Source organism: Thamnophis sirtalis, unplaced genomic scaffold (genome assembly GCF_051295495.1).
Source record: "Thamnophis sirtalis isolate CommonGarterSnake01/CBP01778 unplaced genomic scaffold, rThaSir2_p1.2 scaffold_1, whole genome shotgun sequence".
NCBI lineage: Eukaryota > Metazoa > Chordata > Lepidosauria > Squamata > Natricidae > Thamnophis > Thamnophis sirtalis.
In genome coordinates, this window is record NW_028261381.1 from 41,743,522 (window position 1) to 41,758,570 (window position 15,049).

The 15,049-nt window shown below is 35.8% G+C and overlaps 1 protein-coding gene across 1 annotated transcript in view; it reads left to right on the forward strand.

Annotated features, from left to right (window-relative positions):
- VWDE (von Willebrand factor D and EGF domains) overlaps positions 1 to 15,049 on the forward strand; it is a 271,722-nt gene that overhangs the window by 203,910 nt on the left and 52,763 nt on the right. Inside the window, exon 22 of the mRNA XM_087710932.1 lies at positions 3,657 to 4,478. Within this exon, the coding sequence (XP_087567058.1) occupies positions 3,657 to 4,478 (822 nt within the window). The remainder of the gene's footprint in view (positions 1 to 3,656; positions 4,479 to 15,049) is intronic.

Sequence of the window (15,049 nt, forward strand, 5' to 3'; positions counted from 1 at the left end):
TCAGAAAGTATCCAAAAGAGACAAGGGCTCTTCACCATGGATTGATGGGCAAGTAGCAGAACAGTCATTCTACATGTGCAAGATTGTAAACCAACCAAGCCATTAGGACAGCAAAAGCTATGACCAGCAGATGTTATGACAACCGCTGTTGATCTGCTATGCTTTTCCTGTTATCAACAGGGGAATATACTTGTCTTACAATCACAAATGAGACCAAAATTTCCTTCGCTAGAGTTATGCCCCATTTTATGACCTTTCTTGTCATAGTTGTTAAGTGATTCAGTGCAGTTGTTAAGTTAACAACATGGTTCTCAAGTGAATCTGGTTTCCTCAATGACTTTGTCAGAAGATTGCAAAAGGTGATCACCTGTTTCCAGGACATTGAATATGAACCACTTGGCAAGCATCTGAATTTTGATCATGTCACCATGGGGATGGTCATAAGTGTGAAAAACAGTTGTAAGTCACTAAATAAATGATTTTAAATTGAGGATGCTGCCCTATTCTTGAGGCTGCTTTGTTTTGCTCTGGAATGATGGGAAAATATTCTCCTGTCACTTTTCTTCAGCATTCCCAATTACAGCTGGCTCAGGAAACAAGAGAGTGGGGAGGGAGGGAGAGAGATAGAGAGAGCGCTAATAAAGCTCCAGCAATTGTAACAATGAAAACTGTATCAATGATCCCCAGAGAGGTCTTCTGATTGCCCAGAAATAGAGAAAAAGAGGGGTTACACAAAAAGAGTCCACAAGGAAGTAAAAGGTTTACATTTTACTACTGAGCCCCAAGAACAAAAGTACAAATTACATACCTCAGGGGTTCCCCCCCTATGTCAGTGGCCTTTGCCAGAATCTCTTTAAAGCAGGGGTGTCAAACTCCATTTCCTTGAGGGCTGCACAGCAGGTTTGCATTTGACTGGGGGGGCAGGGGGGACAGGGGGGGCAGCTTGATGTCACTTATGTGATCAAATGCCATTTTTGCTAGTAATTTCTTTTGCTAGCACACTGCCTGTGAAAACGAAGCTTGTGCACGGCCCTCCTGAGCTCCATTTTCAATGGTAGAGGGAGCAGGCCTTCATTGTTTCCAGGGCGGCCCTGGAGGCCAGATCTAAGCACCCACAGGCTTTGAGTTTGACCCCTCGGCTTTAAAGCATGCTGTAGTTTACAACTGCTCTTGACCTGGCCTTCACATCCTATTGTTTCCTAAATGCACAGATCTTTGCGTTCTCCATAAGATCCACAAAACTATTTTGACCAAATTCTTGTATTAGAAGGAGAATGCCAAGCAAACACCTCTCTCTTCTTTATTTGCATATTTATACAAGAGTTAAAGACAGGAATATATCCAATTTGCATCTGATTTCTTTTATCTATTCATATATACAAGCACATTAATTAATCTATCCTGACAGATCCTATACAAAATAATGTTGCTTTGTGGGTGGAATGCAGATTTCATTTCGACCTTGTACATTTTATGCTGTCACCATTACTTTTCATCATCTTCAATTATATGGTAGCACATTGGGGCAGGTATAACCAGTTCTGCTTCTTCAATGGATAATGGATGATACGTCTTAAGATATTGAAGATTGTTTGAAATAAAAGAAAAAGATAAAGCTGTGGCTCTCAGGTGACCTTTCAGTGTTAACCCTTTTCCATAGTTTAATAACAGTGCCATTAAAAAAAAATACTGTTCTGATTCTAATTTCTACTTGTAAAACCCAATTTCTTCTTAGCGTCTGTAAATTATGTAGCATTTTAAGTAAGGTGATTATCCTTGCCACCAAAAGTACAGTATAATATTAAATGGAAAAGAAAGTTGGAGACCATATTTTGCCACTTGCTGTTTTAAACAGACATGTCTATCACACAGTTAGTGGGGTATTTTCTTCATTAATTCAAAAACTCCTTAGAAACTTATATTGGCAAGCAAAGTGAAAAAGATCCTGTTACACTACTGTATGACTAGTTCAATGCATCTCCCATTTGGGAATGTATCAATTATGCATTCAATGGAAGATGATACTGTAGGTCTCCTTGAGAATGTGATATAGGGTGATATATAAATATTTTAAATGAATCAAAAATTTAAAAATCAATAACTTGGGTAGGAAATTAGAAAAGAAATAGAAGATTTCAACTAGTACTACTACTAATAATAATATAGGGACAATTCTGAATTTATCAGAATAGCTGACTTTGACTAAGGTTCAACAGTACTTTTGTTTCGTTGCAGTTCTGATACTCAGTATTAATTTGGAGAAGGTATTGTGTAGGAAAGAATTAGCTGATACAGTAAGTGTCCCTTTGAATAGGAAATTAGCCATGTTGGGAATATAATTTCAAAATCAGAAGCGGATAGAAAGGACTTTCCAAGTGAAAAATTGGTTATATTTTCAAACTTTAGAGGAATAGACAGAATTTCTAGCTGACAAATATATTTAAGATACATATCTTATCTGGAAAATACAGCAGTCTTTTGTAAAAACAACATTCTGGGTGGCAAAGAGCTGCCTTTCCCTCCAAGCTTTGAGATTGGCGGAGGACAGAGTTGGAAGAGTGTGTTGTGGAATGCTTCGGGGAAATTTAGTTGTGGCACCAGGTTTCTCTACAGATAATCACAATTGAATGTTTAAGTTAGAAACTGTAGCAGTATTCTTATCAAAATTATTTGAGATAAATTTCTTCCTAACTTATTAAACAGAGGATCATATTTATTAAGATGCTAATTGATCTTTAAAGTCTGACCGATTCAAGAACTGTCTCTGTTGTTACAAAGGTCTTCAGCCATTAACATTTACCCTTTTGAAGGTGTTTCAGTTGGGTGAAAACTCTGTTGCTGAAGTAGTATTTTCTGCAATTGAGTTTGGAGCGGTTTACCTTAAGTTTGTATCTATTGTGTGCTCATGTATTGTTATGTTGAAGTAGTCATTGACATGCAGGGCATTATAGCAGATAATTTTATGTCAGACCGAAAGCAGCGCAGTTCTAAATTGTCTAAGCCCAAAATTTCAAGCCTGGTGGCATAAGGTATTCTGTTGTGAGCAGAGGAGTGGAAGACTCTTCTCATGAAATTTCTCTGGACTCACTCAATTGTATTAGTCCGATATACAATGCGGGTTCCAGACAGATGAGCTGTATTCGAGAATTGGTCTAGCAAATGTTTGTATGCTCTAGTTAGCAATACAATGTTTAGAAAATATTTACAAAATCTGAGAAGAGAAATATCTCCTCTTAATAGTTAGCTGATTTTAGCATTTTGTATATTTTGTAGTGATTTTACAGTATATTTTATTTATGATATTTTTAAATTTGGTGAGCCACCTTCAGTGCTTTAGCAAAAAAAAAAAAAAACAATATAAATTGAATGAAAAAAAAATCCAAAAAGTAATAATTAAGACAAACCCAAAAATGCACAGATCCTGATCACACATATCTCTCTCTCTCTCTCTCTCTCCCTCTCCCTCTCCCTCTCCCTCTCCCTCTCCCTCTCCCTCTCCCTCTCCTTCTCCCTCTCTCCCTCCCACCCTCCCTCTCCCTCTCTCTCCCCCCATATGTATGTGTGGGTGGGTGGGTGGGTGGATGGATGGATTGGTGGTGTGTGTGTGAGAAAAGTAAATATAGAGTATTTTGTGCTAATCCTTTTTTTTCATTTAGTGTCAAGTTCTGCAAAACGTCTGCCTGTTGTAACTGGGGAAGTCCCTGGGAAAATCAAAATCTCTCTTTCCCAAGGTATTATAAAGAATTTACAAGATATTGATTCTGCATCTTCACAAGATCATATTCCAAAATTAGAAACAACTTTCCATACAGCAAGATATCCCTTAACTATTGATATTCAAACTCCATTCAAAGAAAGGATGGTGCCTCAATCTTTTACGCCATCTATAGGAAAAACCTTTCCATTCGGTAAAATAAAAAATGGCACCCACGGAGCCTTCCTTCAAAAAAACGAAGCAGGAGCTGCTGAAAAACTTTCAGACTATAAACTGCAGGTTCAAGGGGATATCACAAGGAATACCTCCACTCAAGACCACATGGACACAAGGCTGCATGCTATTCAACAGAGCCATACCTCAACCAATCTGTCACCTTCTGGAAAATCTCTTGGGATTTCAGCTACCCAGACTAATTCTGACCATGGTTCTAAAGTAAAGTATTTGACACAGTCTGTGTGGACCACACTGTTGCCGTCACCTTTCCATTGGAAATCATCATTTTCTCTTCATGTAAATCAAGGTAGTCAGGCACAAGGGAGCTCTGTGCAGTCAAGAATTTCAGGAAGGACTGCTTCATTCAGAAAGCCTTATGCCTCGGGTGTAAACCATTTGGTAATTGATTGGAGATCATTTAATAAGCGAGTCAACTGTGCAAATGTGCCTTGTTTCCCTGGTGTGTCCTGTGAATCAACAAAGCATCAGACATTCAAATGTGGACCCTGCCCCTATGGATACAGCGGTGATGGAATACAATGTTATGGTAAGATTTTTTTGAGGGGGGAGAAATTACTAGCACTGTCTATATCAATTAATGATTATTTTTGGGGGGTATTAAGAATATTAACATTAGATGTGTCCTATTAAACACATGTAGCCTGGCACACCACATGCATTAATAGATTTAAAATTTTATTCCAACACTTGTGTTGGAAACTATGGGGAAATAAATTACTAGAAGACAATCCAGTGAATAATTTGAGTTTTAATGTCAATCATCTCAGACTTTTTCATGCTATTCCCATATTAGCAATGATTATTTATCTATAATTGTTAAATGTAAGTAAATTGTATTTTGAGAGTGTCAACTAGAATCAAAGATGAGAGATATTCTTGTAGATTTTTTTTAGTTATATTTATGAAACTTTAATTCCTTTTTTTAACCTTAATGAAAACAGCATTGTTTAAAATAGAATAGAATAGAATAGAATAGAATAGAACAGAACAGAACAGAACAGAACAGAACAGAACTCTTTATTGGCCAAGTGTGATTGGAAACACAAGGAATTTGTCTTTAGTGTATATGTGAATGTGAATACTGTATATAGTTTGCCATATACAAATATATGGCAAATATTTGCCATATAGCAAATTGGGACAAATACATTGTAGGAGGGAGAAAAAATGGAATTCTTCAAAATTTAGATGTTTCAACATTTTAGCTACAGAATTATACAATCTGGCTAGAAATAGAATCTCTTGTCAATTAAAAAAATATGGCATAAATGAACATATTACAATGCTCTGTACTTTTGTATTAAGTCATACATACGGTAGGTAATATGTATGACTTAAAAGAAAAAAACTTTGTTTTTGAATTCTATCAGTAATACTCTGAAGATAAAATTACTCTATCATTTAAAATGCTTCAGGGCACATAATCACAGTGCATATTTCTAAGAGAGAATATTTAATTGACTGGTTAAATTAAAAAATGAATTAAATGTTTTAAAAGACCACAGTGCTGAAACCCGTTTAATAATTTGGCAAAATGGCTCTTTCTTCTGTTGTTAGGGTTAGAGTTTAAATATTTTCTACATGCTTTGATATTTTCAATTTGCTCATCCAACAAATTTGCCTAAATTTAAATCTATATATTAGGAGTATACAGTGTATGGATCAACACACACACACACACACACACACACACACACACGCACACACACTACTTGCCATGAGAATAATTGGCAGCGATGTGACATTGCTGAAGTGACAAATTAATGCACTTCAATAACATTTCCTCTTTTTATCATTTTATAAACCTTTTTAAATAAAACATGGAAAAATGTTTTAGAAAATATGGGTTCTATGAGCCTCATCAATACAGAAATACTGTAAGTGTGAATCATGTTTCTTTATGCATACAGTTATGAAGGATGGTTATATGAACATGTGACTCTATGTATTCTTCAGAGTAAAGAACATTGACCATATGTTGGCCTCATCACTATCTCACTAATGACGTGATATATAAATGAGACCTTTGGGGTTTTTTTAATCTTCATTGCCAATTATATCACCTGATTGTGTGACTCCTATCTTATTTTGTTTCAACACAATTTTCTTCATGTTAAGAGTTGTCCAGAGATTTCACTAAATACTCAGTCTCCTAAAGAAAATCATTCTACTCCAAGCTGCTGATTTTAATTTCCATTTGGAAAAATGCAGACTTGTTACAATAATCAAATCATTACATCCATTAAGGTGGTTTGCCATTTATTTTATAAGATCTCTGATGCACTGGGATTTGCCCTTATTTTTCTCTAAGAATAACACAGATATAGAATAGGAAACACATTTTAGAACATAGCTTAGAAGATGGAAAGTATTTCTTGCATTTATTGATTTGAAGACGTTGGATGTGGTAAGAGACAAAGCAAAAGAAATGTTGAAAAATCAATCTTGTTAAAGGACACAGAATGTTGCCACTTAGTCTTGACTCAGATGTGACAAAAGTCATACTGAAAGCATTTCTTCATAGAAACATCCAACATAACTTCAAGGTTCAATTTAACCTCATTTAAATGGTTTTGCTAGGTGCACTGGACATAGACAGGAGAACAGTTTATTTTGTTAACTTTAATTGCTGAATCTGACACCCACAGCAATGCACAGTTAAAATGGGCTTATATTAATTCAACGGTCCCTAAATGCTTCTCTCTGCCTAATTCTGGGCATACTTAAAATGTATGATTTAAGTGCCATTTATTTTTATTCCATTTTTTTGCCCAGACTAGTTTGTGAAATACTTCTTCAAGGCAAGCTGAGAAACATATAGGTGGTATTGTATCACCTTGTTGTACATCTCGTTCTATGTTGATGTCCACTTTAATATCATTAAGGCAAATGGTTGCCATTGTTTTTTCATATATTGATTGTAGTAAGTTTCTGTAAGCAGGGTCTACACCTTGGTTGAACAATGCCTTAATCATTGCTTGCTAGAATACTGAGTCAAACGCCTTCTCATAATCAATGAAAGCCATGTACAGAGGCATGGTGTCTTCGTTGTGCCTTTCAATGACTTGCTGAACAACTTGGATATGATCCATTGTGCTGTGGCCACTTCTGAACCCTGCCTGTTCCTTTGGCTGCGCATCATTTAATGTTCCCAATATTCTTTTTGCTAATATCTTGGTGAAAACCTTGTAGATGACTGAAAGAAGGGTTATTGGACGATAGTTCTTGAAATCATCTTGGGGCCCTTTCTTGTGTATAAGAATCACTAAACCATTTTTCCATGCATCAGGTATTTTTTTTCTTTTCTGAGGCATCTCGAGTACAGTTTTGCTAGTATCTTGTGTAACTTATGACCACCAGCTTTCAGCATTTCAACTGTAACACAGTCATTGCCTGAAGCTTTGCTAGTTTTCACTTATTTTATGGCACTTGATACTTCCTCCGCTAGGATATCTGGTATTTCTTCTTTTGTGGATGTTGTTATATTTGAGTGATCCTGATCTTTCAATAGCAAGGTAATATTCCAATTATTTCTAACTTTTCCTGGCTTGTTCTACACGCAAAGCCATCTTCACTGCAAAACCTTTTCTTGTATTTTTAAGCTTCCATTTTGCTCTATTAATCCCTTTGTTTTCTTCAGTTGCCTTTTTCACAAGCTTCACATTGAATTGATATGTTTCTTCTTGCATACATTTTTTTATGGTCTTGCAAAGTTCAACATACTTCAGTTTATTAGTGAAATTTCTGGTATTCTTCATTCTTTTTTCATTAAATCAATAGTTTCATCAGAGCTTTTTTGACTGTACAAAGTATTTTTCCAACAGTGCTATAGATGTAGCAGATTCAAGGATGTTTTTGACTATTTATTCATGTTGGTCCATAATGGTCTTGCAACAGAGCAAAGCGATTTGATAGATTAATCTCAAAAATCACTATACTTCCCCAACACCTTATCACTCTATTCTTTATTTTTATTTTTCGTTACATCTTTATCATTTTCATACAGCTTTTTTGACAGTCAATCTTCATTTTACCTTGTATATTCTATGGTGACTTACTTCCAATGTTAACGCAATTGATGACTGTACAATCGCAGAATATGGTTTTGTCACTTGACATGTTGTACTCAATTTCACTTGTCTACTTCGATGGACTCTTCCATGTCCATTTTTTGCTAGCCGTTTTCTTGTAAAATGAGTTCAAGATATACAATTCCTGCAAAATTTCAGCAAAATCTACTAGTCTGTCACCTCTATTATCTATTCACAACTTCCATGTGGACCAGTCACTTTTTCTCCGGTATTGTTCTTCCTATTCTTGCATTAAAGTCACCCATTATTATTTTGTATTGGCATTTTTCTTTGTCTTCAAGGTCAGCCACATCATTGTAAAACTCTTTGACCTCATCATCACTATAGCTTATTTTTGGCTGGTAAGCTTGGATGATTTGAAGCTTGTATTGTTTATTCAATTAAATGATGCATTGGACTGTCTCATGTATAGTTTCAAATTTTATTACACAGTCTTTCATCTTTTGTTTGATTTTGTTTTGTTTGGAAAAAAACTAACTCCGCCACTTTGTCCATCTTTGGTACATCTAGTGTATAATAAATGCCCAGTCCTAAAAAGTTCAACTAAGTCTTTGCCTTTTCGTTGTGTTTCACATAATCCAATGATATCCCAGTGCATATTGTTGAGTTCAGTCATCAGTTCTTCTAGTCGAGCATCCGTTTTCATAGTTCAAATGTTGATTTTTAATTTTAAAAAGCTAATATCATACTCATTTATTGACAATTGATAATTTAGATTATAAAGTGCAGTAATGCTTTTAAAAAAATGGCAGTCTTGACTTCCTGGGAGGAGCCTACTGGTGGGGGCAGCAAAAAATCAGCTGCCTCCGAATTCCTGGCTACGTACCTGTTTAGAGGATCTTCCATCTGACGTCTTATCAGGTTTTCTTATCCTTCAGGCAAGAAGGAAAGAAGAAACTGTTTTGCTGGCAAATGCTCTTCGATTTTTGCAGCTTTTGTGCTTGCAAGGAAAGGGGGGCTAGCCCAAGGCAGAACGGCTGTCCGTGCTGGGAACTTCAAACTGCCTTGTGCAGGACAAAGTAGGTCTCTCCCACTCTGCTCAAAGTTTTGTTTGATTTATTCTTATCACGAGCTGAATCCGTTTACTGTGGACAATAATTGCTTATCAACATTTTAGCTTCTTTTCTTTTTTTCCTCCGAAAAATTATTTACTCAGAGGCTTTTAAAATGGCGCCGAGCAGGCTGGTTTCTCCGGTAATAACGAACACTTTCTGCTAATCCTCACAAGAATTCAAAACAAAAGAGATTACTTATCATTTGTTTTGGTTTCACAATAGAAGAATTTTACTCCTTCATTAACCTTGCTTATTTGGAAGTTAAATGGTGATGAATCTGCTGAATGGTCTTGTTACAATGTTTACTCACTGAAAGTTTTGCCAAGCCTTAAACTTCAAAATAAAAGCCTCTTTACTTAAAGCTGCATATTCAGGCAATAGAGTTTTATTAACTGCAGGCAGATAAATTTTGAAATGGCCTCAAAACCAAATATTAACTTGAAGTCGTCACCCTCTACTTCCAGGGGCACATCCTCAGTGCCTGGCACAAAGCTGCAGCCTCCGCTTCCTACACCCCCTGCTGGGGATGTGTTAACGAAAGAATTTTTCCTGAGTAATCTAAGCGAGGCCCTTAATGCACAGACAATTAAAATGGAAGATAAGTTTAGAGATAATAGAGAGGTGGTAAAGCAGGAGAGAAAAGAGGAAATAAAAGAAATGAAAGAAGAAATTAAAAGTGAAATAAAAGGACTTAAACAGGAGCTGTATGAGAAATTTGATGCTAAGGTTGATAAAATTAGAGACGACATGCTGAGTCTTGTAACTGTATTAACAGAACATATTTCTGGAGTGGAAGATACTCTAGAGGTTCTTAATGATGCCAATGCTAATTTGACATTGAAAACAGAGGTGGTGGAACAAAAAGTGGAAAATGCTGAAAAAGAAATTATTATGATACAGTACCGACAAATGGAGTTCGCATTAAGAGTAAGGGGGCTGCGTGAGGAGAAACAGGAGAACCTGAAACAGATCCTATCGGAAGCTTTTGACCGCCTGATGGGAAGACCAGGGACCAATCAAGACTGGCAAATTGACAAAGCTTACCGCGTTAACTCCTGGCTGGCAAAGCAGAAGCAGCTTCCTCGAGACATCGTTATATATTTTACTACAAGAGAGTTTAGAAATATGGTACTGCAAGCATCTTATAACACTAAGCTTCAAATTGGCGGTCAAGACCTGGCTGTTTTGAAAGAGATACCACCTCAAATGTTAAGAGCCAGGAGAGACTACGCTTTTTTGGTCGAAGAACTCAGAAATCGTCAGATACAGTATAGATGGGATGCACCATTCGGCATCATATTTACATTTGATAAGCAAAGGTACCGCCTCAACTCTGTATGGAAAGCCCGAGATTTTTATTATAATATATTGAAGGCCGGACACCCTGCACCATCTGGACCTAGAGAAAGACCACAAGAAGGACAGGATAGACAGCAAACTACACAACCACCAGACAAGATGGAGCATCTCTCTTCTCTAGAAGCGCAAGGTGCTATGGAACCAAGACCTAGCCGCATGACTACTAGACGTATGGAGAAACAAGCTAAAAAGCAACAGCATCAACAATCATTGGCCATCGATCAAGGATCTACAACAACAAATCTGGAAGCAATGGGAGGAGCTAGACCTAAGGTTAAACAGGCCGTGCAGGAAGCTCTAAAAATGCTTCAACCAACCAAAGATGACAACTAAGATTTTAACATGGAATGTCAACGGACTGAACTCTCCACAGAAGAGGAAGAAAATATTTCATTATCTCAAACAGTTTAAGAACGATGTAATTTGTTTGCAAGAAACTCATATCAAGTCAACTGATCAAAAATATTTGATCAACTCAAAACTTGGTCAACATTTTGCAGCTTCTGCTATGGAAAAGAAGAATGGTATAGTTGTATATTTAAGAAAAGATATGAAAGCTGAATTAATAGAAGCAGATCCCTTCGGAAGATATATTGCTTTAGACTTAATCTTAGAAGGGAAAAAGACATTACTTTTGGGAATTTATGCTCCCAATCAACAGCAAGATAGATTCTATAGAAATCTTCATGCTAAATTAGTACAGTGGGACTATAGTTCCTGTATACTATTGGGTGACTGGAATGGAGTGATAGACACTAAGAGAGATAAGAAGATTTCCCGCCTAAATACCAAGATGCGAGCAAAGTTACCCAAATCTTTCTTTGATATTATGGATGATTTTGAATTGAGAGATATTTGGCGAGAAAGAAATGCAGAGGAATGTGACTTCACTTTCTTCTCGGACAGGCATCAATCCCTCTCAAGGATTGATTTTATTCTAACCACTAATGATTTGCTTTCTAGGGTCAAGAAAACAAAGATTGCAGCTAGGATCCTTTCGGACCATAACCCAGTTTGGATGGAGTTGGGAAGGGTAGTGCAGGCAAGAAGGTCTTGGAGATTGAATGAAAACTTATTTAGATATGAAAAGTATATTAATGATTGTAAAAAATTATTATCTGAATATTTTGTTTTGAATATGAATAAGGGTACATCTATGGAATTTGTATGGGACGCAAGCAAAGCGTATATGAGAGGAGTTCTGATGAATATAAATAAAACACATAGAAATAAGCAAGGGTTAAAACGAACAGAACTGGAAGAGGAAATTAAGAGAAAAGAGCTGGAGTTAACAATGAACCCAGATGATACAAAGGTTAAGGAAGCTATTAACATATTAAAATCTCAATTTGACATGTTGATCTCTGACCAGGTAGCTACTAATCTATTATATGCAAAACACAATACTTTTTGTAATGCAAACAAACCTGGCAGATGGTTAGCTTATCAGATTAGGAAAAAAAGGAAAACTCGAAATATATCTAAACTGATTTACAGAGGGAAGGAGGTGTTTCAACAGGAAGAGATTCAAAAGGCTTTCTGGGAATTTTTTACAGAACTGTATAAAGGGGATAAAATTAATGGTTTAGACATAGACAAATATTTAGACAAAGAGAAAATACCTTCAGTTAGAGAAGAACACAGGCAAAAATTTAATCAACCAATAACCTCGGGGGAAATCCTGCAGGTAATTAAGCAATTAAAGTCAGGGAAAGCACCAGGTACAGATGGCTTGACAGCGGTTTACTATAAAAACTTACAGTTAGAAATGGTAGAACCTCTTAGAGAATTATTTAATATGATTCAAACGGAAGGTAAAGTCCCTCCATCTTGGAAGACAGCGTTTATATCTTTGATACCCAAAGAAGATCAAGATACTACTCAACCCAAAAATTATAGACCTATTTCATTACTGAATGTAGATTATAAAATTTTTACTAAAATATTAGCAAATAGGTTAATGTTGGTCACTCAACAATTGATACATACGGACCAAACAGGTTTTATACAAGGGAGACAGATGAAAAGTAATGTTAGATTAATTATTAATGCATTAGAATATTTGGGAAAGAACAACCAGATCCCTGCTGCGTTTATATTTTTGGATGCTGAGAAGGCCTTTGATCGAGTTAACTGGCAATTTCTGTTGAAGATACTGCAAAAAATGCAGATAGGAGATAATTTTTTACAGTCAATTAAAGCAATATACCAACAGCAAACAGCACAAATCATAGTCAATGGAAGTCTAACAGACTCTTTTCAAATTGGAAAAGGTACAAGACAGGGCTGTCCTTTGTCCCCATTATTGTTTATTATAATTTGGAAGTATTGTTGAATAAAATACGGGGCTTGGATGGTTTAAAAGGGATCAAGATTAGGCAGCAAGAATATAGAGTCCGCGCTTTTGCGGATGATTTGGTCATAATATTGGAACAACCACAGGAATCCAGTATGGTTTTAATGAATATGATTAATCAATATGGTCAAGTGTCGGGCTTTAAAATAAACTTAGGAAAAACCAAAATATTAGCTATAAATATGAATATTAAACAAAAGGAAGAATTAGGAGTGATGCTAGGATGTGAGGTAGTTAAAAAAGTCAAATATCTTGGAGTTAACATTTTAACTTCAAATGGGAAATTATATAAGCATAATTATGAACCACTTTGGCATAGCATACAGACAGAGATGAAAAAATGGGAGAAATTGCACTTATCTTTGCTGGGTAGGATAGCGGCAGTGAAAATGAACATTTTACCAAAATTTTTATTTCTCTTCCAAATGTTACCTATACTTAAAAAAGATGCGAACCTTTTAGAATGGCAGAAGGGTATCAACAAATTTGTGTGGGCAGGAAAGAAGCCGAGGGTAAAGATGAAAATAATGCAAGATGTACGTGAGAGAGGAGGATTGAAACTACCTAATTTAAAACTATATTATGATGCAGTGGCATTATCTGTAATTAGTGATTGGATTCATTTAACCAATGATAGAATATTGAACATTGAGGGACACGATCTGGTATTTGGTTGGCATGCTTACCTGTTATTCAACAAAAAATTGGATAAGAACTTTAAAAGTCATATTTTAAGAAATGCTTTATTGCGGGTCTGGAAGAAATACCAATATAAACTAAATGACAAGATACCCATGTGGGCTATTCCTAGACACGCAATTGAAAATATGAATACAGCACAAAAACAGGACAGAATTACTTACAGACAGCTTCTTACCTCGGAAAGGGGGGTATTACAATTAAAATCTTTAGAGGTATTAAAAGAGGAGAAGGTAGTTCAAACATGGTTCCAGTATGGGCAATTACAGGCTAGGTGGAAAATAGATCAAAAAATTGGTTTTATTCAAGTTGAGGATAATCTGTTTAAACAAATAAGAGATCAAAGCTTAATGCATATAAAGAGGATATATAATGTATTAATACAGATGGATTCGGAAACAGAATTAGTTAAAGATTGTATGATAAAATGGGCTCAAAATATTGAGGAACCAATAATGTTGGATACATGGGAAAGAATCTGGGTAAGAAATGTGAAATTTACACAAGCTCAAAATCTGAGAGAAAATTTTTACAAGATGTTCTATAGATGGCATTTAGATCCTAAAAAGTTGGCTTCTATGTATCCGAATGTTCAGCCTAAATGTTGGAGGTGTGGTTCTCTCGATGCTACATATTATCATATATGGTGGACCTGCCAAAAGGTTAAGGCATTTTGGATAAAAATATGGTGGGTCATGCAAAATGTTTTTAAAAGAAGGATAAAGTTTAGTCCTCAATTATTTTTACTAGGTATATGTACTGACTTTACAGTGGTAGAGACCAATTTGATTCTGCACCTGATAACTGCAGCAAGACTGTTGGTGGCGCAATATTGGAAGAAGGAAGACTTGCCTACAATCCAAGAATGGACATTGAAAGTAACAAACTTAGCTGAAATGGCTAAAATATCGGCATATCTCAAAGATAATTCAAATGAGAGATATAAACGAGACTGGAAAAAATGGATTGACTATATACAAAATAAATACGGGACTAAGAAATTCCAGTTAGCCTATGCTTAAGATCAGAAATGATTTAAACTGTTAAAAGTCAGTTCAGTAAGAAGAAGCTAAGGTCAATCTAGAATGTCATTAATTTCTTTATTTCTTTTTTCTCAATAGATTTTAGACTGTGTTAGTTAAAAATCCATACCGTGTACGGGTTCTGGGAAGTCGGGGGGGGGGGGAAGGAGGAGGGGGGGTGGGGGGTGGAGGGAGGGAGGGGTACACACAACAACAAAAAAATTGTACTTCAATGTCTTAATGATTGACAAATGATGACATATTTGTGTTTTTTTTAAAGAAAAATAAAAAAGTTTTGTTCACAAAAAAAAAAAATATAAATAAAAAAAATGGCAGTCTTTCCACCACTGAATCTAATAGCCACTAAATTTCTATCCTTCCTTAATGTATATTGATTTTTTTATTTGTACATTTCACTATGTACAGCTGTGCATTTTAGTGCTGGTTAACATATAACAGGAAAATTCTGGATCAATTCCTGAGTGCTCAGCACTCACATATCTGTGGAAAAAAAT